Below are 25,990 nucleotides of genomic sequence, written 5' to 3' on the forward strand. Positions count from 1 at the left end.
CTCTTTTCTGTCTGTATCCGGCTGGCCTTAGGTAGATGGGTCCCTCCATATTAGCTGGGTTCTGATCAAGGTTTCTTCCTGTTAAAAGGCAGTTTTTCCTTGCCACTGCCGCCTTCAGTCTTGCTCTGGAAGTTTCAGGCTTGGTTTCAGACTGGATGTTGTAAACCGTCTTGAGATAATTTGTATTTGTATTGTATTGCCGCTATATAAATTAAACTGAATTGAAATGAATAGCTGTAACTTACACAAGTTTTGATAAACAAACATATACGGACCTAACCGTATAGCTTATGTGAATAAGTGACGATTACTGTTGTAGTTCACGAGATACTGTATGTGTCAGAATTACTGGATGGCCGTAGGAAGAATGAGCACACAAAATGTCCTCAGTGATGTTGACAGTCATTACTGGCCTTTTCTGACTTTGCCAAAAATACCTGAACTATCAACAAATGGGAGGTTTTGTGTTGTTACACTTCGAGTAGTAATGTGCTCGACTGTGTAGAAGATTATTGTGGACATCATTGTATTAAAAAAAATATATAAAAATACTCAAGATCAGAGAGTTGAAATACAATTGTTTTAATTGCAAAAGGATACCAGTTAATACACTGAATGAAGCACTGAGACAAGCCACTGTGACATTGCAAAATACCACTAAAAAGGACGTTGTAAATTTCAGAAAAAAAAAAGCCATTCATTCGATCAAAAAAAGGCATACATATGAAAGAGAACAGGAAGGGAGCGTATTTACACCACGATAAAGTGTCCTGTATCTCTACAAAGAAAAGCGTTTTGGGAGGCCTCCTCATTCAAGACTTTTAAAAATGTTTTACAAATAGCTGTTAACAAAGAACAAGCCTTCAATGTCCCATTTCACGTTTCATTTTTTTTTATCAAAAGACAGTAATCTTAAAAAAAGAAGAAAGAGGCACCACTGAAGGTTAAGGAATCACACCATCCATCTTACATGGTGGCATCCGGTTAACACAAGACGACCATTTTCTGTAAATGTTTTGTATGTTGCAATAATAAGATGTAGGGGGGAAAAAAAAATCAAGGAAACAAGAATATTATTAGCATGTAAGGTTGTACAGAAGTGACTGTTTTAGAAAAATGACAACGTATGGGGCTTTTGTACAAAATGGTGGGTGAAGCGAGGTGTCCCTGCGGTTGGATTAACTGATGTTAAAAAGCTGCTGAGCTGGTGAAACAGTGCTCCCTGCAGGAGAATGGTGTAGTTCACAGCGCCAGATAGTTTAGTGATGGTTTGGTCTTGATTGATACAGCCATTCAAAGCTTATCCAAAGGGTGAGCACCTGATCACTCCTAAGACATACAACTGTCACATCATTGCAATGGAAATAACTGAATTGAGATTTCATTTTTAGCTAATTTCTTATTACACAGTTGGGTATAAAAAGGCCATTCTTACAGAAAAGAAACTGATTTATTTAACTATTCTTCAATCCAAATGCATAGATTAGAATTTAAACGATGGCACATGTGCAGCATGTCATCAGAATTTTATTGTGGCTATGCACTGTAACGCTGGCAAGTACACAGTAAAGTGTCTGTTGCTGTGATGATTAAGTAACTCCCTGCTTTGTGCTTCAGTGTTGTCCAATTTAGAGATTTCCCAGGCTCAATTCCCTGCAAAAAGTCTGAGAAAGCTCTTTTTCAGCAGATTCTTTCTGACCCGCCCGCGTGGCGAGTCGCAATGATAGAAAAAGGAACATCGAGATACAAAGCTGCACACAGAAGCTTGCGAAAAGTGTTTAGAGCTCATGTGAGCCAGTAAATCTAGAAAAAGAAATCCTACACAAGTTGATATAAATGAATAGACTTTATAAAAATTTGAAACCCACACATTTAGACAACAGTTACATTTTCATCACCCCCGTTACTTGAAGAACTATGGTCAGCCATGCAAAATAGGAGAAACCCCACTACTGTTTAGCGCCCAGGTAAAACTAATTGCCTCAAATGAGCATGGTTTAATCTCAGCATTATTTTTGATGCGTTAAAGGTAACATGCATAAAACTCCATGTGTGCTTCCTCCAGAATAATTTTATTAAACTATTAAAATTACATATCCCCCTCCCCCTTTTTTTCCTAGAATTTTAGTCAAAAAGAAAACATACTTTGGCTTTGAGACCTTTATTTATTTATTTATTTATTTTCAAACTATAAAATGTCACAACTAGCTGCAGTGAAGTCACTTCATTTAGGTTGAAGGGAAGTCGTGATAAACTGGCCTAAAGGGGAATTATTTAGACTGTATATTCCTTGTGTGTTGGCTGTTTTTTCTCTAGGAAAAGAGCCTATTTGTTTTTCCTTTGGTTGACTTTATGCACCTTTAGGTCCTTCAGTTTCGCTTTTTACATGCCCAGAGTTTTTTTATGACTCGTCATCATGCACTGCACTTTGTGAAAATCTAAAACACATATACCATTTGTAGCCTACTGTAAGTGTGGAGGGACAAAATAGAGGAAACACCAATATAAAGAGCGGTGGGATGCTTTTGCTTTACACGTCTCTGATTGGACAAGGTGACCCTTAATCGAGGCTTCCACGGTTAAGGTGGTTTTAAACTTCTAATTTTATACGTGTACATATAATCTCATGGGAACATGAATTCTCAGTGAGGAGGCTTTTGACCAATAGCCCTCTTCAGTCAGGAGCTGCATCCCACACATCCTCACAACTTCGTGGTAGGACTTTATTTTGGTTCTTCCTTTACTTTAACCGTACCCTGTATTACGTTGAGTAAATGTTAGCGAGACGTTGTAATGACATTATGGAAGCACAGCAATGGACAACTGGGCGAGATGCTATGGTGGATAGCTATACACAGTATTTACAGCGGGTTAGAAGGACTTAATCTGGCTTAACAGACTTCCTCTGACAATTAACATTACCTTTCACACCTTTAACTACAGGGCGGAAGGACAGGAGGACATGGAGGAACATCACAAATACGTTAAGTGATACAAAAGCTGAGTCAGTTTTTTGACTAACATCCCTAAAAATATCCATTTGCTGCTTTGAATTTCGTGACTGAAATATAAAAGTCAGAGTGTGTCCTTTATCAAAAATGTTTGAGACCAAAGTGGATTTTTGTTTTTTTACACCGTGAAAATCTGTGAAGTCAGTGAACTCCGGCTAGGAACTTGTCTGAATGTTGGAGAGCTAACTTTTTTGCAAGGTTGTTGAAGCTGATTTTTCTTTAAAGAAAAAGAAAGCAAGTTTGTGGTTTATTCTCAAGCAGCAAATGGTGTCATAGCCCTGGTGGCTAAGGCCTTAAAAAGAGACAGAGAGAAGTTCTCCTAAAATAGGTGGCACTGTGAGTGAAGGTGGAAAGCAGCAGAGGTATAGAACTTCTGTGTTTCAGGCCAAATAAAGGAGGCTGGCTGCAGGAAGAGAGAAGTCTACATCGATTCACCGAGAGAATCATCATCATCCAGAGATAAGGGCAGGTAGAGATCCTGCAAACACAGAGGAGGACAGCGTGTGAACTCACTGTTGAGAGCCCAACATGATCAAGAAAAAAAAGACAATAAGGCCAGAAGAGCAAGAGAGGCGAGGGTACCTTCTGCTTGTTGTTGAGGCCTGGGCTGGTAGGGGTGGAGGTGGGGGAATGCTTGGAAATCGGGGTGGAGAGCTGGCTGCTGGAGCCTGTCCCATTGGCTGATAGAGCCAACAGAGCAGAAAAGAGGGAAAGAAGGAGGGATAAGGGAGGAGGGAAATAGAAGTAAACAGTAGTGTGGATTAGTGTGTCTGATTGGCTTTCCACTCAGTCCTGAACTGTGGCGTCACTTGGCTACACTGTAGAGGAACGCTGCGGGTCCAGGTCTAAGAAGCTGACAAGTTTTCTGTCTGTCTGACATTTTATTCACTCGCTTTGCGTCCCACCACGTTGCTAGGATTCTCTGTGTATATCATTGTGTTTATATCTAAGAGCGGTGTGATGTGATGTAGCCGTGTGTGTTGAGAGCTTTAAAAGAACTTTTTGTCTGCAAGAGATGAAAAGACTTGTGAACACTACGAGCCAGATGGCCGCTGCAAGTTTAGGCCAGAGAGTGTTTAAAACACAAAGTGGATAAAGCCTCATTGTTGAGCCACTGGCTTCATTTAACCAGTCAGCCAGATAAACACAAATACAAGCCGTTTCAGCACTTTAAAAGGAAAAGGCCATGAAAAAGCAGAGAAATCACAAGTCATTATTATCTTGGAATCTTAAGATGGGCCTATCTAAACATGTGCAGCTCCCCCACACAGGCTGAACAGAGAGTGCAGCTGTTTCATTTAGAGACCAAACACTCAGCTATATAACAGCCAAAGAAACCCTACACTATATATCAGAAAACTTGCCCTCGCTGCCTGGGTTTTGTCTCCAGGACTGTACAGTTGGAAGATTCATTTAACCTGGACTATGGCTATTTTTAACAAAAAAATCACAGTGTTTCATTGATGCTGGGACCATGGCAAACTCCCTCTAATAACAGCAGTTTTTTTAAGCTTCCAAACGCTAAGGAAAGTGCTGGTAACTTAGCTACATGCTCTGTAATTAGACATAAATTTTAAGCTGATGGAATATTCTGGAGAATGCCAGTCTATTAGGGTTAGAAACCGTAGAGACTCTCTGGTAAATCCTTGAATCTGTCAATATATCTAGTTATATAGTTTAAACAGTAAATGCTCATCAACAGTATATATTAAGTGGTACTTTAAGTTAACAGAGGCAAGTCACATATACCTCATTAACTCCCTGCTGACCTCCCAGGTACAACAGAGGTGTTTAAATGCTCAAGCAAGTGCCTCCCCAGCAGTTTCGCCCAGCCATCTGGTGTCTTAAAGGTCAGGCATCCCCCACTATTAGTCAAAAACTGTTCAAGACGTCCAAAAGACTGCAGCAGACCACCCCACCTATTGTGTTACCTACTGTAGTAACACTACATGAAACATGAACTATGTACTACCTGCTACCACAATGACCACTCTTGACAGCATCATCCCTCTGCACTTACCCCTACAGGGGATTTAACAGCTGCCCTGTCTTTCCACTGCTGGAGAGACACAGAGGTAGCCCTGTCACATGTAGGGCCTTTACTTTTAGTAAAAAAAAGTTTTGTTTTTGTCAACCCTGCACTGTTCAGAACTACATAGTCTCCAACAGACCTTATTTTTTGTCACTTAAGCTCAGGTGTATTAAAAATGGCTGCATTCAGCTTTTTGTCTTGTTTTTGTGCATGCTGGTTCACTATCATGGCTCACTGAGCTAAATATCTTTAATAAAACAATGCTTTCACTACTTTTGCAAGTCAAAATGTCTGCTATAAAAAGGGTAAGAAACATACCTAAACTCAGATTGCATTGAAAGCTATTTTAAACAAGACAGATTTAAGCATGAACCATCAGCTAACTCTCTCTGTTCTGTTCCCTCTTGGAGATTATAAAATGTTAAAAATGCCTGGTTGTAAAACAAATAGCCAAAAGCTGTTTTCACCGTCTTTGTTTACTTTTCATATTTTATTCATGTTCTGTAAAAAAATAACTGCATGAGCAACATTAAACTAAATAGTGAGGTATTCCAGCCCTTACTGGCTTTTTAAGAAGTGTTGTACTGAGACCAAGGAGCTGGTGTCATTTGGATCACCCAGTAAAAATCCTAGCTCTTTAAACACAACAAGACAACACAAAGAGAATCTCACTCTTTGCCTTTTGTTAAATTCCTGACAACAAAATGCAGACAATGGTCAAGCAAAACAAATACGTGATAAAATCTTTTAATATCATCTCTGAAATATGTTTGTAGCACCTTCTATTACACACTATCATCCCTCCAGGAGAAATCCATCATTACACCCACCATTGTTCTCAGAGTAAGGTCAAAGGAGACTGTTGGCTACATCACAATGCCGTCACATCTAATGGTGTATTTTAGTTCATTCATAGCAACAGAAATGGCCTAGTTTTATTTTCCACCAGCTTTGATTTTAATAACGAGGTGCAGTCAGTGTTGAAAAAGGAAGAGCTACAGTTACAGTGTAGGTGAGATAATAATGGGCTCACTCGATTCGGCAGGAGACTTGATGCGCCTGATCGGGCCAGGGCTCTTTGAACCACGTGGAGTTTTGGGTCCCTTCATCACCCTGCATTCTGTGAAAAGATGCAAAGAAAGTTAGAACCCAAAACATACTTCACTGCCTGGCCCAAAAAACAGTCACCACCTGGAACTAAGCAAATAGGTACGAGCCTCCTATTGGATAATTAAATCTTTCAGCTGGTGACAAGTGGTGCAATGAGTAGCTCCTCATTTCTTAAACAACCATGTCTAAAGACACATCCCGTGGACATAGAAAAGATGTTAGTCTGTTTGAGAAGGGTCATTGGCATGCAACAAGCAGAGAAAACATCTAAGGAGATTGAAGAAACTACTAAAATTGGGTTAAGAACTGTCCAACACATTATTAAAAACTGGAAGGATAGTGGAGAACCATCGTCTTTGAGGAAGAAATGTGGCGCATCAGGGTAAGAAGAGAGGCAGATGAAGTGATGCACCCATCATGCCTAGTGCCTACTGTACAAGACTGTGGGGGCAGTGCTATGATCTGGGGTTGCTGCAGTTGCTCAGGTCTAGGTTCAGCAACATTATGTGCCCAAAGAAAGAGGTCAGCTGACTACCTGAACATAACATCGACATAAATGCCAGGACCCAGGTTTTCCAGAAGAACACAACATCATAATGAGATCATTGATTTTATTCACTTCACCGTTAGAGGTTTCAATGTTGTGGCTGATCAGTGCATATACTATTCATATTCATATTTTCACAAACTAGTCATTTTAATGCACTTTAACCCATCATCTGAGTTCAATTTTTCTTATACCAGTATTTATGATTTCACCAACAACTTTTATTCATTTGTTGCTCACCTCATTTGAAATAATCAAACCACATACAGTTGTTTGTGGCCCCCAGAAAAATCTGAATACACACAGTATGTTCTAGGTTTTGTCTTCATCAGTGTAGACAGACTCTAGACATTGCCGCTCCTCCTTTGGCATCTTCCCCCCTCTGTTTGTACTGTCAGGCTCTCTCCTTCCTCCCCCTCCTTCTTCTCTTCCACTTTTGATGCTAATTATACTATCTGTCCTCCCTCCATCTCCTGGGATCGCCCCATGTCTGTCTTCTCTCCCTTAACCTTCACACTCTACCGGATACAGACGTACAATTCATGTGCTATTGTTTGCAAGGTGTGGCAGCCCGCCTTTGACAATGCTTCAGACTGGCAGCTTGTCTAGTCCACTCAGTGGTCTCGTAATAGCCTCAAGTCTATCAGATTCCTTCTCATCTCCAACCGATGTTGTGGCTACATAAACAGAGCTGTCTCTCTGTCTGCATGTCCATCTGCATATTTTTAATTTTAGGAGTGTGAAAAGTAACCACAAGGGATTTGAATCTATTTTGGTATCCCTGCCACACCAAACTTAAAAGCAGTTGTTGTGTGACTGGAAGAAATAAATATTCAAGTTTTTTTTTTCCCTCAAGCTCAGACAAAAGAAGAAATATTTCAAGGCTTCTGTGTTTTTTTCTATAGAATCGTATCTCCTTAGAAAAACATCAAGAGTAAGTATTTTCATTCATCTTTTGGGGAGAAAACATCAGACTTTGACCATACATCATCCACAGATATAATTTATACTGTAATGTCTCATAAATGAACCTCTCCCCTCTTCCATTCCACTGAGGCCAGATCAGTGATGTCTGGATGCTCCAGACTCTCAGCCATTTGATTTAGCATCAGACCCAATGTTATTACAGACTGAATGAAACAATTTAGCTTTGGTTCCATGGGGGGTGGAAAGGAAAGGACCAAGGAAAGGACCCAGATCATTAAAAAATAACTGGCATCTCCATCCTGCCTAACAGGAAACTAAAGCAAAGGAAGAGATAAAGGGACCATAATGACAAATCAAGCCTGCATCAGTTCTGCGTTAACATTAAAAGACATGTATAAAAGGTACCGAGTGTTTCAAGTAGAGGACATTAGCTGAAAGTGGGTTGTTAAAAATAGGATTATCAAGTCTGCAGGGAGCAGAGAGACTCAGACGGTTGGTTATACATTTTCTCTCCTCAACTTCTCGGCAGTATCAGCACCAACAGATCAGTTGGCCTAAACCTGTCACCGGACAGATTAATGTTCCTCTGCCTTTTCCTTTCCCTGCTGCCGGCTGCAGATAACACACCTCTCTCCATCTTTCAGTCTCTTTGTTGGCCCCCCTCACACCTAATTTGAGGGGCGCCGTACTATATGAACAAGCATCCAGGTTTGTATAGTAACATATAATCTCTTCAAAAGCAGTGCCATATACTTCTCTATTTCCCAGCGACATTTCATTTTATAGACACATGATGAATGATACACTTTAACAGGAAACATAAAAAAAAAATAAAAAATAATAATGTTTCTCGCTTTTAAAGGCAAAAGTCCTCCCGAGTATGAACATCTTTGGACAAATATGTGGGTGTAATTTGCCGTTTTATTTTTTATATTTTCACAACTAGTTTTTTTGTGCATTTGGGTTGATATTAGTGCATGTTCATTATGAAGCTCATACTGTGTGATGATTTACAGTAATATTGCACAAAGTTGAATAATTGTTCACCATCATATCTAACAAATATGATACTATATATAGATGACCTTGTATATAACTACGGGCCCAAGTGTGTTACCTACTATGATCATGCTCACCGTTCTCATCCAGAGAGAAGTCGTCCTGTGCGTAGCGGAACTTCTCTGGTCCACATGCAATGAATACATCATCCTCACCAAAGAAATCTTGAAGACAGGTAACCTGTGAATCCAGAACATAGAAAAGTTGAGAACATGGCATCTAAAAACAGACGATACTCAAGTGTCATTTTTTCTGATAAGTTTCCTTTTAGTTAGTTATTTGATGCTATAGAAAGCTGATGTTACATCGTGATGACTATAAAATGCCATGCCAACTGCTCCATGAAGCAGTCCCGTAGGACCATGAGAGTTGGAATGACGGAATGAATGAATGAATGAATGAATAAGTACAGTGTATAATCCAACATTTCTTTGTAACAGGTGGAGGTAGAGCAGACTGCAGTATTAATTACTGTGCTCAGCAGACTCTGGTTCCAAACTCGCAAGATGGCACTGGGAAACTAGCGTCAGTTTGGCCAATGCAAGGAATGGGGACACATTGTCCATATTTAAATACAGTCTATGGGTGCGTGGCATAACAGGCTGCTAGCCGTCTACTTAGATGCCATCCACCAGCCTCAGCTCCACTTACGTTCCACCCTTTAAACCATTTTTGAATTAGGCAGGAGTTAGGTGGAATCACGCACTGCCAAGATGGCGAAGGCCAGTGCCACTCTCACCGAGCTTCAAAAGCTGCTCTTTGGTATGGGTTACATTAAGGAAGGTTGGACCAACTTCACATACAGTCAATGGCAACAACACATCACTTAGACTAAATTCTCATTTAAAGTACTGCGGGACTAGACACCGTAACCTACGCAAGTAGCCTGCGCTGGTGCGAGCCATTTATACTTGTGCGCTCATCAGTTTGGATCGCTCTGTAACAACACCACCCAAGCGCTAGTCAGCTGTCTTTTTTGACAGTCGGTTAATTTTTGTTCCTACTTCCTGCTTCACTTTCAACAATGGCGACTGAAACGTTTGCCAAAGACGAGTCATACAAATGTTTGCATCTCCGAACCTCCTCAGTTAACCTTTCCTCGATGTGTTCCATCTTTATTGATCCAAAATAATCAATTCAAAAATTGTGGAGATAGAGAGGCAGCCTACTACCAAGCAGTCCTATCACAGCTCTTGTGGTCTACGTTGCCATGATAACGTAGTTCCATTTCTGGGTGCACGTCAGGCTGCGGCGTTAGGGTTTGCATGGGGTCTGGGCGTGAAATTAACGCAGGAGCCTTAACTGCCTATAAGAGTCAGGAAGAGCCATGACTCTAGAAGGCTTTAGACAGTCTATGTTTAGGCGCAGCAATACTTAACTCAGCTAAATACTAATATCAGCATGCTAACATGCTCTGAATAACAACATTTCTTTGTTTGTGTTTTAGCATGCTAACATTTAGAGCTGCTTAGAAATTATGTGCAGCTGAAGATGTTATGGTAGAACCAGAGGATCACTTAGGTCAATGGTAGCCGTCATCAAGGAACCTTTAACCATATTCATTTATTGCTTTATTTAACAGGTACTCTGCACATTCATAATGAGAGGCAAGTAGTCCCTGGACACATGTTACAGATTATAACAGGTGTTACAATTTGAAATTACAAAGTTAAAAAATTATTTAGATAATGTGTAAGCCTGCACAACAATTATACAAAATTATGTCATGTGTACAGGCATTGCAACATGAAGCTTTGCAAAAAGCTGTAGGGAGGAAGGACTCGAATGGATTATATTTTATTCACTGTATAAACATTCACCCTTATGTGGATGAATTTACTTACAAACTAAAGCTTCGGGTTGTGGCCTTTGTGTTTTACTTGTCTTGATAACGCGCTTTAAGCTCCATGAGATTCAAGTAAAAAGGGCACACACAAAAGGCACAAAAAAGCCCAAACAGAGATGATAATGTTACACCTTTGCAGTAATGTTTAAATGATTCTACTTCCTTCCCGAGGGTCTTTTTACTCTATGGCAGCTGCTGACACAATATGGCCTACTTAGGGGACAGATGTCTTTGGGCCACACCTTCTCCTCTGCTATCCATTATACAGGCCCTGTTACCAGCTCAGACACGCCTATTAAAGCCATTCAAGCTAAAAGCTGCCTTTTTTCTTTTTTTTTTTTTGTGCAAATGAGATTTGTTGAAAAGCATTACAATACAATTTCCAGTTCGTCTTTCAACACCTGTAGAAATGAGTTCCCTCTGACTTGTAAGCCCATGACATAATCAGTACTACTGTATTGATGAGATGACTCGCTCTTTATTCACAGGAAGAATTCATTTGGCAATTTTTCTCAGAAGATTCTCCTCTGGTCTCTCTGAGAGCTCCACAACACGAAAGATAACCCAGTGTTGGGATGTATGCCAGGACAGTCGAGATGCATCATGGTTTCCTTTGTGATACACATCCAAACTATGAGTTGCAGATAATTTGGGAACACCCCACCCCTGCAGCTGCCATGTTGGTTCTCTGCCCTGCTAGACAAGCTATAAGTGTGTGGTGGTGACTCGCTGGCGTGGCATCCAACAGCTGTAACCTCTCGGTGTCCCGCAAGATTCCCTGGACACAGGCCCGATGGATCCCTACTAAGGTACAGAGATGGGCGCGCTGACTCCAGGGATCAACATCTAATTGGTTTTTCAGGATTCGCAGGCCACACATTTGGGTTTTCTTTGTTGTTAATTATCTAGAGATTAGATACATGTTACTTTCATTAGGTTAAACTGTTGTGCGGTACCTAGCAGTTAACATTAAGAAAGGAGCATCAGAAGTGCTCTTTTCCCCCAAAGGCCAACAGACAGGGGAGGGGGGATGGACTGAAATGTGGCGGACAGTAGACGCTAGTCCATGTTTAATAGCTTTAAGAACAAAGCTGATTAAAGGGATAAAGTGTTTATCCAACTGACTGCTAACATAATCTTAGCTAACAGGATCTCCATTTAGAATTAAGATTCTGGTTGCCTAGCATGTGGGACTAATGTATTTTATAATGGTCTTACAACCTGTTCAATTTCTGACCTAAAACAGGATTGAATAGGAACACCTCAAAACAAAGATACACTCAGGAAACTGAGAAGTACTTAACATCTGGATTATTGCAAAGAAACTTCTATCTGGTTTCTTTACACAGCAAGGTCTCATCTATAATCTAAAAATAACATGCCGCAGAATAACCCCCAGTTTCAGAAATGATCCATCTTACTTAAGAGTCAAAAACACTGAATCCTTCTAAGCTTTCCTACTAATCCTATTCCAGACTTGCGGGAATTTATGATCCAGCATGACATAGAGATATCTTACCAGTCTTCTCTATATCATTAACTCACCAAATAAGAAACATACAGTCAGATTAACTTCCAACAACCACATGGTCTGAATTATTAACTATGTTATCCTCAGACACCATTTTATTTATCCTCTCAGATGGGATGTCCTTTGTGGGTTATACCCGACTTTAATTCTCAATCTAGTTGCTGTTCTGCTTTGCATGCAATCAGATCAAATATAAAATGTCTCTCTGTAACATGTCAGGAGTGAGGAAAGGGCAGAACATTTGGATATAGGTCAAGAAGCATCCTCCCTCAGCCTGAAAAGGTCAAGCTCACCCACCTGGCCACGGTATCTATGAGAAGGACAACATGAAACATCCTGATGCCATTTAACTTTATCAAATCAGGATTTATCAAACACACTATCAAGTTGCATATTTATGTGTCACTGTATCCATTTGTGAGCTTAATTGAGGCTGGTGGGTGGAGTTTTCTGAAAAACTGGCTCTTTCCAGACTCCAGGTGCCCTCCACCCACTGTCCCACCAAGCCCAGCCCTAATCTCTGCCTCACCAGCTGTCAGGGCCACATGACCCCCTAGAAAACCACCAACACCACCAGCAGATACGCATGGGTCCACCAACTACAACAACTGAATTATTCAGACTTACTCTAGCCCGACTCAGGCCATTAGGTAATGATGGTCACACAAACCATGGATTTGAGTGCTCTGTAACTTGACTTGACAAGTGGGTTGTTCACAAGTTTGTGCTCAAACTTGTTAATTACTCATCGCATGATCCATTCATAAAACCAGAGTGGTAACAAGTTCATTGAAATTAAACAGCGTAAGGCACAGTATGACCTCTATGAAAGTTAATAGATGAAAAGTAAAAGAGCAATCTTCTCCAGCATCATAAAACATGAATGTGCGTTATTAATAAGATGGCAAATGGGAAACAGTTAGGACATACGTAGTACCACAACCACAATTTAAAAAAATAAAAAATAACCACAATCTTGTTCAATATATATTTTTGAGCCTTTTCAGGTGCTACTAAAACACTTTTGTGTGAAGCAGCAGGAAATATTTCCAAACAAAGCTCCTGCATCTTCTGTGGTTTAAAGACAGCTGGCTTGTTCATTCATTCAGCTCATCCTAAGAAGAGCACAAATGAATGAGCGACTGTTGATTCACAAGAGCCAGCATCTGTCTCATCTCGAACTCCACAGGTCATATTAATTGATCTCTGTGCAGAAGTAAAGCTATGCAGCTCTCCACTAAAACATTATGACATGACTGGAGAACCTTATCTGATGACCGGCGAAGGCACAGCAGCTTGAATGAGTCGACAGCAAGTGGTTGATCAGCAGAATTAAATTAAACTGATATGAGGGTTTCCTGTCGTACACTTTCTGGATTTAATTTATTTCGTACACAGTAAGTCTTTCAGTTCAGCGCTGCAGCATATTTCATTTCATTGTGCCTCCTTTATGCTAGCAGAGGATAGAACTCTGGGGAAGGTGTAAGGTTGCGCACAGAGCATTTAAATAAAACCTGAGGTGGAGGGGAAGGGGGGAAAAATGAGTTGTTATACTGTGTTGTCTCGGCGTTACTGAGTGAAAAAGATGAAGGCTGAAAAAGAACCAGTAAGACCTCGCTTTGCAACCCATTGGGGAAACACCCACACCATTTCCTTTACTGCAGGCACACAGACGCAATCAATATCTGCGCCTCTGCACTGAGTGGAATATTCCTCCAAAATACACTCAATGTCTCCATTTTGTCCATTTCGACTGGAGACTAAAAAACTATGTCACATTATCTGCATATGTAGCAACAGTTCAGTCGAATGATAGAATTTCAAGACAAAAGTCATATCCAGTAAAACAAGATAAAGGACACAAAGTGTTTGGATATCAGTAAATGCAACAAATTGTCATTCCACTATAATAATAATAATTTTTTACTACCAGTTGCCTTGGTGACCTTTCTATGACCTTAATGCACCAGCGCCTGTGTTACTGTAGGTGCTCCGGATGCATTTGGAGCACAGATGAGGCAGTTAGGCAGCGATATCTGCACAGTCATGGGGACCAGCTGGTGCCTGGTGTTGTTTTAACCCCACCTCTCCCCAACTCCAAGGAAGCAGGCTTTCCATTTGGCTGACTGATGTGGCCGTCGCTTTATTAAATTGTGCTTCCTCTCTTCCCCCCCAGGTCATGTTCACTTGTTGATGTGGTGTTCATGCAGGAAAGCTGGGATGTGAGGGGATTCAGGCAATGAGCATACAGGCTTCCATGCCCGCCAGTGATGCTTCATCATGGGGACCGCGCCCCTCTGTCAGCCTGATTGTCTGGTTCCGTTTCACAGTGTCTATGCACACGTGTGGGCACATGCGAGGGTGAAATGTGGATGAGCTGTTGACGGACGAGGAACCGGGGCAGGGAAGGTAAGACAAAATGTAAAGAGCACACTCAGCGTATTAAAGCCGTTGTCACAAACTGAATCCATCACAGCGGAGCTTATTGCCATGACAACTGCTTCTGCAGCATGGCAGAGAGCAGGCAGACTGCAAGAGCCTTGATAACCAGAGAAAAGCAGGCTTTTCTTGCCTATTAGCAGGCGTATTTTAAGCCCTGAACCCATGCAGGCATCTATCTTTTATTCAGTAAATTTTGGTTTTACTGTAGTTATTAACTTTTACAGCGAATTGGAATCTTTTGTTCTCCGACAATAACAGTGCGACCTTGTGCTTCAAACATGCCTGAAGCATCCACTTATTCTCCTCTGTGGCTCAAAATTATTCATTTTATTTCTAAACCCGGGTCAGAATAATAGCAGTTCAAATAATTCTGCAGTGCTGTAGACATGTCCCAATAATCAAATCACAGAGCTACACAAACTAACCTGAATGTTTTTTCACAAATTATATTTGGATTTGACATCTGTTTAACTGAAACCTTCTTTAAGTGCAATTCAGATGAACAAAATGTGGATCTTAAATGCAAATTAGAACTATTCTCCTCTGCAGACACCTCTATCAAGCAGAAAAGAACACAAAATGGCTGCCAGCAATGAAATAAACTCTCCGTTTTAACGCAGCCTTTGTAAGCACCAAGGGCAAATCAAGTAATGCACCTTTTTTGTCTGGGAATAATTACCCCCCATCAGTGAAAATAAAATGAAACTAATTTGCTGTAAGAATAGAAATCCTCAATCCACTGGCCCCACCCCTCCTGACTGAAACGAAAAGCACCAGCATTTGAAGGGAAATGGGAGTGATTTTGTTCACAACGCCGGTAAAGAGAGGAGGGCAGGATGTCTTTAGAGTCTACACAGCACTAAGGAAAGGAGGGACATGAAGTAATCATTTAAAAAAAAAAAAAAATGCTTTGAAGCTCAACCTGAGATGCCTTTTTATCCCGGTCTCAGACAGGTTTTTTAAAACTACACACACAAGTCAGAGTCCATCATGCTTCCAATTCACATGTAATGATGGGATGTATACAGGATTAAAAAAAAAAAAAAACATGACATGTGAGTTTATTTTTCTTTACACCAAAGGCTTGCATTGATAGTAAACTCTCACACCCACAACAGGATGTGGTATCTGACAGACCAGTCCACACCAGCTGGGCTCTCTTTGTGCCTGGGATGTGGTCTCCTAGCAACCAGTCCCAGCAGCTATCGGAACGGAATGGGAAGAAGAGGATCGGCACATAGTCTGGGAGGGGCGGGCACTGCATCAATATTGCTTCTACCATATCACCTCCACCACAGAGCAGCTGCAGTGTGCCTCTGCACACAAAGGCACCACAATAACGTGTGCAGCATTTCTCACATTTCTGTGCATTGCAATGAAACTGGGAGACGCTGGCATGAGATCAATGGACAATAATTCTGAAATAATCCATCTACAGTGATGACAAGGAAATCAATATGCTCTGATTGGAACAGCTGCAATATGGTGGCTATTAAATTCATCCTGTGGAAATCACTATTAAAAATGCATGGCAAAAGAAATTAGCGCAACGCAAGACGAATACAATCACCAAGCAATGGTATCTGTAGAAAACCCTGGTTAAGACCTGGGGCAGCCAGACTGCACCCCTGGGAGAAAACATTAAAATCAAATTTCCCCATCTATCATTTCACAGAGCCGCCCCTCCTCCAAGACATGTGTGATTCTGGCCCTATTAATTCAGAAAAAAAAAACTACTACAACACCTAAAGGATACCCTAATCCCCTGTACATCTGTTACAAATAACCCAGGGAAAAAAGTCCCTTTAGGAGAATAAGTGAACATTTCACCATATCAAAGAGAGGACCAAGGAACAGATGTCCACATCCACACATGCTTTCACACTTGCTCAGCATCCCTGCCTCTGTTCATTTGATTCAGTGATTGAGAACAGTGTGAGAAGAACAGATATTTAATCTACGTAGATACAAAGCATGTGAGATTTGATAATCAAAAAAAAAAAAAAAGAAGATCAATAGCTTTATCACAAGCAGCAGGGAAACGGGTCGCTATATAATTAGGATAACATTTTGATTTGTATTGAACACTGTATTTGGTACTTTACAGAGTGACAGACATCTGGATATTAAGGATATGCTGTAGTAAGAGCATCCTCTCATAGACCTTTCTGCAACCTTCCAGCTGGGTGACCGTGCATTTATAGTTGTTCTTCAAGACGACTTCAATACAGCGTGAACATGAATAAAACAGTATGTCCTTTTAGCTTAGCTGGCATGTTGAGAAAACAACAGTACTCCCCAGGGAATGACTTTTAGGCAAAGTTCAAGTGTGTTTCTGATGACAATCTGATGACAGAGACTGGACTGATAACTTCCAGAAGCTTTTCTTGAAACACAAATGTGTCGATATATTCCACCCTGCACTTCATTTGCAACTTGAATTGAATCTTTGCACAGTACTGAGAGCTGTGATAGTAGATTAAGTTTAAGTTTCAGTGTCCTAGTTGACATTATTCAGTTCACATGTTAGCACAGAGGTTTGTCTGAAGCCATATTCTCCCAGCTCTACTACAATACCTGCATGCACAATCTGAAGCAGAGTAACAATGGAGACAAAATGATCAAACAACAATACAAGGCTTGGCCCTTTGTACTCTACCATAGAGGGAGGAAGGCACAACTTCACAGGACTTTAAAGCTTTTCAATGTTGTGGAGTTAGATGTACCAATGTCCTAAAAAAGGACATTAGTACATCCAACTCCACAACAAAGGCCGGTCAGAACAGGATATTAGCATCCTAAACCACAGGACAGGAGAATATGCTGCCTTGGACTTAAAGCCTCAATAAAGACTGCTGACAATGAAGGTCATTGTGTACAAAGGCTGTTCTCATAGATGCTTGGGATTCTCATGGACCCGGCATGTCATGGTTGACTGAGGTTTGATCTGAACAATAAGATTTTGTCCTATATCCTTCCCATTTTGGCAGTCAATAAACTTAAAAGAAACCACTGCAGATGCAATGTCATGGTTTGGCTTTTTTTTTCACTTCCAGGTAAATTTTGTTTCCTGCTTACTGTTTGATCCTGACGATAGGTGCCGCTTCATGGGTGGCTGTATGAATGACAAACTGTCCTCATTCCTGACCACAAATTTTCCTATTGTGTGACTTTGTTTACATATTGTACTGTACCACCTTTATTCCATCTACTCCTTATCCAGAAGACCTTATCCGAAACTAAACAAATGCAGACCGAAAGTTCTATCAATAACTCTGTACATTTGAATTTTAGCAGGGTCAGGTTTTTCATATGCATAGCATGACCCAGTAAATTCATATTTGCAGCCGCACGTGAGATTCGTTCACCCGACAGCATAAGCAGACGATGCGACGTACCTGCTTGCCATCCAGCGTGTAGATCCTCTTGACCACACCACTTTCAAGTTTAATGGCCTCTGTGATGTCGGTGAGCACCTGTTCGAAGGAGTGCGCCGTTTTCTTGTTGAGCAGGACGCGGACGGCTTTGCGTGGCTTCACACCACTGCGCATCACCGTGACAAGCTTGGGTCGAACAAAGTCCTTGCTCTCTCTTGGCTCGCTGGCAGCCTTGGCAGCCAAGGACTGCATGTTCTTCTGGCTTGCCGAGGCCTTTACATTGACAGACCAGTTGGGGTTGACGTTCTTTGTGTAGTCTACTTTCTTGTAGATGTTCTCTGATGCACAAACATAGCTTTCCCCTGTGGAGGCAAAGAAAAGCAGTGTGTTAGGGTGTTACAGAACTCAGCTATTCAACTTCCGACACCTGAAACTCCCAGAGAGTCCACTCAGAATCCTTCAGGAACAGTCGAGAAAAGTGGGAGAGCAGTCTAGATTTACCTGTAATTTGTCGATTAACTAAAAATCATTTTATTCTGCTGAAGAAAGTAGAATGGCAGACAATGGTGTCTGTTTTCTTTGTTGAAGTTTACCGCCAGGCTTTGATTCTTGGATCACTACAAACCAAATCCTTCTCATCCAGAGGAGTGGCAGTATCGGGAGTTATTGGGTTAAAGAAAAAAATTCTTTCCTAGTATGGAAATAAATTGGTTTCCCATTTGACCACTTGGGGAATACAAAATGTGCTGTGGCCATACTCTTATGAAAGAACACCTACACAGTGCATCACTGACCTTCACATGTGGACATACACAGTACATAGAGTCAGTGCATGCTCTCAGAACTGAAACAATCACTATATTTAACAAATGTTAAGAGATAATTGCATTCATAAGCCATAGTGCTGATAAGTAGATGAGACCAAGAAAGCCTTGAATTTGAGTCTTATTTTGATTTTATCTTAAACAGCCAATACTGCTGTATTTTACTATCTTAGCTATGTATTTTATATTCCTTTTAAATGACAACGTTTTATTACATGTTGAATTTAATATTTAAAACTTTGCTAACCAGAGTAATTTTGCTTGAGTCGTATTTCTGCTGAAGCGTTTGGTGCCGTTTGACTAGAATGATCAAGATTATAAAGGTTATGATATGATTATATGAAGTTAGATGTTGGTTGTAATCAACCTTGACATGATCTGACCTTAGACAGCAGTTACGGGTTTAATATTGTTTGAGGTAAAAACTGCGAAAGTTTCAATCTTAATTTCTAAATTTTGACCAGTTGTGGCTCAGATCAAATATTTAACAACTCTGTGGCAACTGACTGATACACTCATCAACCACAACATTAAAACTACCTGCCTAAAATTGTTCAGTTGTCCTTTTTGCCTCCCACAAAGTTCAGACACATCGGTAACTGGACATGGGCCTTCTGAGGGCGTTGTATTGTGTCTGGCACTAGGACGTTGGTAGTAGGGGAGTCCTTGGGTCCTATAGGTTGAGGGTAGTTGCCTCTGTCTATCAGGCTTGTTCTAGAGCATCCCATAGATACTTGATCAGTTTTGGGTATGGGGAGTTCGAGTCAACAGCTTGGACTATTTTTCATGATTTTTTTTAAGCTGCTCTTAAGCAGCCCTCATGCCATCAGAGAGCGCAGACTAGGCCAACAATACCCGTTTTATAGCATCAGTGGCACTAAAAGCAACACAGAGAGCCATCTTCACACAGATTAACTTGAGTGTAAAATATGCATCTCTTGGCTTAACTAGAGCAACCACCATGCAAATGACACACTGCTTTGTTAGATTGGACATTAAAAGGAGGACTCCAGTCATACAGTCAGGCTCAGACAACTGTTTCACCATCTATCTGAACAAACAAAAATCTTTTGGGGAGCTTGACATATTCTATAGCCACTTTGGAAATCAACTTTTCCTAAAAGCATGTTATGTTAACGCTCTAAATAATTTTCCACATTCATCTCATTTATCCACTACCCAGTCTGTACTGCAGATTTTGCCGTCCTGACAGGTGCCCTGTTAAAACAAAAGGCAGCAGCGGGGGAGAGAGAGATATTTTGGCAAAAAAGGACTCCAGAAGGCAACAATTAGGCCAAATGTGGAGAAATTACGGCAAAGACAAAGAGACAAAACAGGATTACACTGTGGAGAAGAGATTGAGCAATTAATTGTATCCCACAAGAGGAAGCACCCCCCCCCCCCCCCCCAACCATCCCCAACAGTGCTTACTCTAGTACCCCTACTTACCACACACACACAGACAGACACAGCCCATAAATGCAGACACCCACATTCCTATCTTTCCTAAGCAGATAAAGCAACAGAGATGATCACTTCATTTTAGACAAATTAAGCTGCAGTTTATCTTCTGGATTTAGCCCAAACTCGCCCTGTCCACCTCATTCCTCTTCTTTAAAAATAAAGGAAGGTCTCGCCAAAATTGTCTTGGAAACAACTGCACATTTAAAATAATTGAGAACTGTGGGTTATGCAGTATTCAACAAATACTGTGATCCTTGGAAGACTTCTCTCTTAAGCTTAAACTTATCCCTGTCAGCATTCATAAAATTAAATCTTTATATAATGCTTCATATGAGTAATAGTTTCACTGAAGTATGACTTTCCCCCAAACAGGTCAATGTGTGGCTCATACTGTCTGATGCCCAACAATGACTCATTCAATTACCGAAAGGAATTCCAAATCATTTTTGGCAACTATCACAACATGAATTTGGTGACAAATAAACCCATACTTGTTCTAAACAGCCTTCTGATGCCAAAAATAGACCATAACGAACATGATGACAGCTACTCACGAGGCTTTCTACCAATTATACAACTGCATCTTCAGACAGAAATACAGCGAATCAGCTTCCCAGGAAGTTAAAGGTATGCAATCTGTTTCAGGGAAATATTATCTTTACATTAAACTGAAAATACAGAAGGCGTGCATCCAGTCAGGATTACCAACCACTGTTACTATGGTTACTGATAGAAACATATGAAAATTAAGAAATCATGAAAAACCTTAAACAATGTGACCACAGGGTTCTTTAGGGAATTAGATGCTAATGACTTCTATCAGTGAACGCTTATCTTACACTGAACTGAGGAGAGCTGACGTCATAGTTCAGTATACAGCCCTCTGTGAATCTAAACTGAGACCACTGGACCACACCAACATCTTCTCACAGCTATATTAGCAAGAACAGGAGACACAAGATACTAAAATACATTTTAATATTTGGTGGACAGGACGTGCTATTGTCTGTTTTGCAAATTTAAAACTTTGAAGTCAAGTCATTTTAATGAACAAGTCTGACAAAACACACAAACTGTTGGAAACACCACATCATATGGGAGATTAAAGTCTAGACTGATCAGATAAGACTTCTAATCTTACAACAGTATTATCGTTCTGTTTCTAAATATTCCCAACACTTAAACACCCTTTATGGGCCCGACACATAAACGCCCCTTTATAACCCTTGATGTCCCAGCATCTCAAGAGATGAATTCTTAGTGGGACCTACTAAAAAATGCCTACCCTCCTCGAGCTCATCCAGCGTTGAGATCTTGCGAGAGCCATCAATGGTGAAGATGAAGCGGACACCCTGCGGCAAATTGATGTGGTCAGAGAGCGAGCGCGTGAGGTCAGCCAGCAGAGCATCAAAGGTGCGAAATCGGTCGTTGGCCACGGCGTACACGATGCCCTTGAAGTAGCGGTCTCCGTTGCGGTAGAAGCGCACCTTTTTGGCCTTCTTCTCATTGGTCAGGGCCTGCAGAGTGCGTGTGCGGTAGAAGCTGCAGTGGGCGCTGTGGGTAGGGCTGGGGAGTCCATTCATGCGCCCGCCCCGGGGGGTACGAGCTGACTTGTCTCGCTCATCAAAATGTCCAAAATCTAGCTCCATGATGACTGAGAGTTATGAAAGTGGTTGTGACAGATGTGTGGTGGTGGTGACCAGCTCCGGAGAGTCTAGGAGGAGAAGGAAAACAATCCACAAGTCAAATACTGTCACAAACACTTATTTAATATCTTTGCTTGTTTCAAAAACACGTTTTTGTTTTTTCATTTCACTTAAAATGTGTAAAGAGAATGATTTTTTTGCTAACCAAGCACAACTCTTCCAGGATAGCATGATTTCATCAGCACACAGGTGGATAAAGAACCACTTTTATGACTAAAGAGTGGTTTAAAACACCAGCCTTTAGACACCAGCCAAATGGGTCCTTATTGAAAGCAGTGATGGATAGTCTTGCTTCAAACGGTGACACAAGTTAACCACTTCAAAGAACATTGTGTGTGCTTGCATGAGTTCATGATTTTGCTCGGGAAACCTTTTCTACTATCAAAAGCCATCATTAGCCAAAAGGCCCGATTGAAACAGCTTTAAAGTCATCCTTGAATGTCCTTTGGACCTTCTGCAAATGTGATCATCTACGCCCAATTCCGATGAAGATACTCTGATGTCATATGATGTAAATATGCTCCATATTTAAATGATCAGAAGCTAAAAAGTGTGACTAAGTCATGGATTCTAATGAAAAGCAGGATTAATCACAGGATGATAGTTGATAGACAAACGTTAATTGGGTTATTCAAATAGAATATTATAAGACATTTTAAGCCTATAATTGATTATACTGTAAAGAAATGGTTCATTAATATATATCTATACAAATATGGACCATGTCTGATAGTCTGATGATGATCTGTTTTGGCCTGTGTCACATAACCTGCTTTTCTGTGACACTTGATATGGCTCTTCTTCTGTAATCCGCCTACACACTGCACCTGTGAACAGCTGTCTCACTTGCCCAGATGAATCAGTATCTGGCAAGTGGCCAAGCACTAAAGTTGAAGGTCAATGATCTGAAAACTGAAAACCTTTGATAGAACTTTTTTTTTTTTTTTTAATTTGCTGACTGCTGTTTCAGACATCTGAGATCAATTAAACTCTAAGAAGCTATGGGCGACCATAAAATGTGCCAATATTGCATCCAATTGTCAAGGGATCTCAGGTGTATTCTCTCCATGTGAGGTTGCCAAAACTTAAAACTACAATTTGCTTGGTTCATATCCACGTGTTAGAACATATCCAGGAAACACAAGTATTAAAATTCAAATATTTAAAGCGATTTGCTCCCACTTATGGCTCGAGTACATGTGTACCGTTGAATAGAAATAATGGATGGATTCTCAAAGGGGTGTTTAATATTTAAGTGGACAAAGAAGTACAGGTAGTGTATTCTATGTTTTACACAATAAATAGATTTAAGCTTTGCAGAAGCGTCCCTCATTTGAAAGAAATGGAGATTAGAAGAGATTGGAATATTGAAAGTTGTTCCTGATCGCACGAAATTATGGAAACGATCCACCTGTGCAGCAAACAAAACAATAACCCACTTGTGCTGCGAGTTAGCCTGGCCAAAGTCAGCAGTTTTTCTAAAGAAAGAGTAGCTTCTTCACATTAACCTCCCACCTAATAACCACAAGTCCTCAAAAACCACATAAACTCACTGAACCTTATCTTTCAAATACACACTGATAGACACTCATCAAGCATCCACGCCCATCAACATATTAGAGGAAGCTGCCTGGTTATATCCCTGCTCCACTTACATGAGGACCTTACGCACTAAATATTCTTTAAAACAGCTTTGACAGGAGTGAAATCCACAAATGCACTTGTTTCTCCCACAGGTCATGATATACATCACAAGTAATTGACAAAATTGATTGAAGGCCACTGATCTTTGAACACACTCTACACTGAGCAGCTGTGCTGTACGTCTCCTAGAATCTTTAAATCACTTTTCCTTGCTTGCTGATGTTGAAGACCCAAGACCACCATTTCAGAGTACATCTATTCCCAACCATCATAGTTTTGAACATATTTTTGTGTGGTTCGGTATTATGGCGACATAGAAATATATATGAAAAAATAACAAACTGAGTTATTGTTTTGCAAAAAAGTGAAACCAAGACAGCCTTTTCAGTTCCTGTTTATACCTGATGTGTGCATGACAGAACACAGCTCACGCTTCAACATATATATACAGCTGAAAGGGTATGTGAAAATTTGTTTTTAAAAAGAAAATGAATCTTCAGCTTGTTGGTCACCTATCAAAGAAAAAAAGAAGCATTGGTTTCAGCTTCTCCAATGTGAGAATGTATAGCTTTTCATTGTGTTATGTCAATGTAAACTAAAAGTCTTTTGAATTTTGGGCAGTTGTTCAGACAATGACATCACCTTGGACACTTTTCACAAAAATAATTGTCAAAATAAGCAATAAAGACAATATGGTAGGTTTGAGGCCCTATCTTTGAACAGAAAACTATTATATATATTGAGATATTGATTTCAAACCTATCATGCAGTCCTACTTTTAACACAAACCTGCATGTAAACCAGCAAATAAAACAATGGCTAATGTCTGTAATTTTCCACGACCCTCCCTTCTTTAATGCTCTGTATGATGCATGGAAATATACAACACAGTATAGACGACCACACTGACAAACAGAAGGGGGGAAACGCTGCCGCCACCCAACCATGTGGCAGGGCCCTCCAATCGTCCTAACCCCTGGCTGAGCTGCTGACTGGTGTTTTATGACAGATAGGGGTGGGACTTCTGTGGACCGGGTGCTCCTCAGCTGACAAAGGCCAGGTTTTTAAGCCCATCTGCTGCACTAATGGGCTGAGCTAACAGTGACCCTTCCCCAGTGGAGCATCAACCGGGACAGTCCATTGTCTCTAACAGGGTCCCTGCCTTCGGAGTGACATCACCATCCTGGCTGCTCCTGCTGCAGCCGGCTCATTCTCCAGCTTAGGTCCAGAAACTACATCTTCTCAGTGGAAGATTTTTCTCAGAGCTGTAATACTATTAGAGCTTCTAATGACTAAATTACACGACAAAATCACAAAGGATGATCCATCTGTCTGGTTCATTGATAGGCCAACACCAGAGATTTTAATCAACCATGAAATAAAAATCATCAACACAGTAAAATGCGTAAAATCACCCAAATTAAACCCAGACGTGGGCATTAAGCAGCACTGCAGCAACAGTGTGGTGTCATTAATATTGTTGGCCCCTTCTGTGTTCCTGACTGAGCCACCCACACAACACAGTGATGACTACACACTCTGACTAACCAGCAGCACATTACGACTCTCCAGTCATCTTCAGCAAAACTGATCCACACGCAGTTTCTTTTCTATCACCCTGCCTCGCAGAGACAGTTTTAAATCCCAATCACAAAGGGAAAGTTTCATTTTACTACACTTCTCATTTATGATAGATGTGCGTGGCCACATGGCAGAGCAGCAGCTTAAAATACAAGTTTTTTCTTTTTTCCTTTAGGAAAAAAGGGGGTTGGGCACACCTACTCACAATCCACCTGCACACCTAAGTAACAGCTAAAATATTCTCCTCCAAACACAAATAACTGCAATGACATGCCATCTTGCACACTCCGGGACGAACAATATATAACAATTAAACCTATTTCAATCAGCAAAGTGTGTGGATGAAGCCACCCCATTAGCGGACTCACCTGCGTCGCTGCTTGCGGAGTGAAGGGAGTGTGTGTGGGGGAGTGGATGAGAGTGTGCGAGTCGATGCTGCAGGATAGCGGCACGCCGTCTCTCCCCTAGCCTTTGTCTGCTTCAGTCTGAGAGTCGAGTCGAGCCTGCCGCACTGGAGGAGCCACTGGGTCCTAAAGAGTAGTGGACCCGCCCACTATGAAAATGCTGTAGGTGCCAGTCAAAGTGGACAGGGGTGGAGCTGACACCAGTGTCACCAAAGGTTGGCTGCAAGAAACAGTAAAGATTTGCATGAATTAAAGGACAAATAAACAGGTTTGGATGAAACTGATCATGATAGCGTGTAAGAGACAGACTTTTGTTTCAAGAATAAAGGTTCTCCTCTTGCATTTCTGATATTATTTTATTTATTACCTACAAGATTTGCAGCTTTCTGTGCATGTGACTGTTTGATCAGCCGTGGTTAAATCATCGGGGAGGGCATCCCTTTCAGACAAACCACAGCCTGATGCTTCTGTCTGGCAGAGCTCTT

General features: G+C 40.9%; 1 protein-coding gene across 1 annotated transcript; it reads right to left on the bottom strand.

The window, feature by feature from the left end:
• Positions 1-525: 525 nt before the first annotated feature.
• LOC311502448 (neuronal migration protein doublecortin-like) lies at positions 526-25,598 on the bottom strand. The gene is made up of 7 exons (XM_084564676.1): positions 25,470-25,598; positions 21,456-21,884; positions 17,904-18,244; positions 8,764-8,866; positions 6,077-6,163; positions 3,594-3,691; positions 526-3,489 (listed from the first exon to the last, which is right to left on the bottom strand). Exons 2-7 carry the CDS (start codon positions 21,817-21,819, stop codon positions 3,433-3,435), a joined length of 1,050 nt encoding a protein of 349 aa, XP_084420802.1. The 5' UTR covers positions 21,820-21,884; positions 25,470-25,598; the 3' UTR covers positions 526-3,432.
• Positions 25,599-25,990: the final 392 nt, after the last annotated feature.

This window comes from Chelon labrosus (assembly GCF_963514085.1).
Source record: "Chelon labrosus genome assembly, chromosome: 17".
Classification (NCBI taxonomy): Eukaryota; Metazoa; Chordata; class Actinopteri; order Mugiliformes; family Mugilidae; genus Chelon; species Chelon labrosus.

Bases quoted from the DNA above. Each gene is read 5' to 3' on its own strand.
- LOC311502448 (XM_084564676.1), bottom strand. From the start codon at position 21,819: ATGGAGCTAGATTTTGGACATTTTGATGAGCGAGACAAGTCAGCTCGT. The intron at 8,867-17,903 runs GTACGTCGCATC...CTGGATTCACAG, and splicing joins ACACGCTGGATGGCAAGCAG to GTTACCTGTCTTCAAGATTT. The intron at 3,692-6,076 runs GTGAGCCCATTA...TGGCTCTATCAG, and splicing joins CAAGTCTCCTGCCGAATCGA to CCAATGGGACAGGCTCCAGC.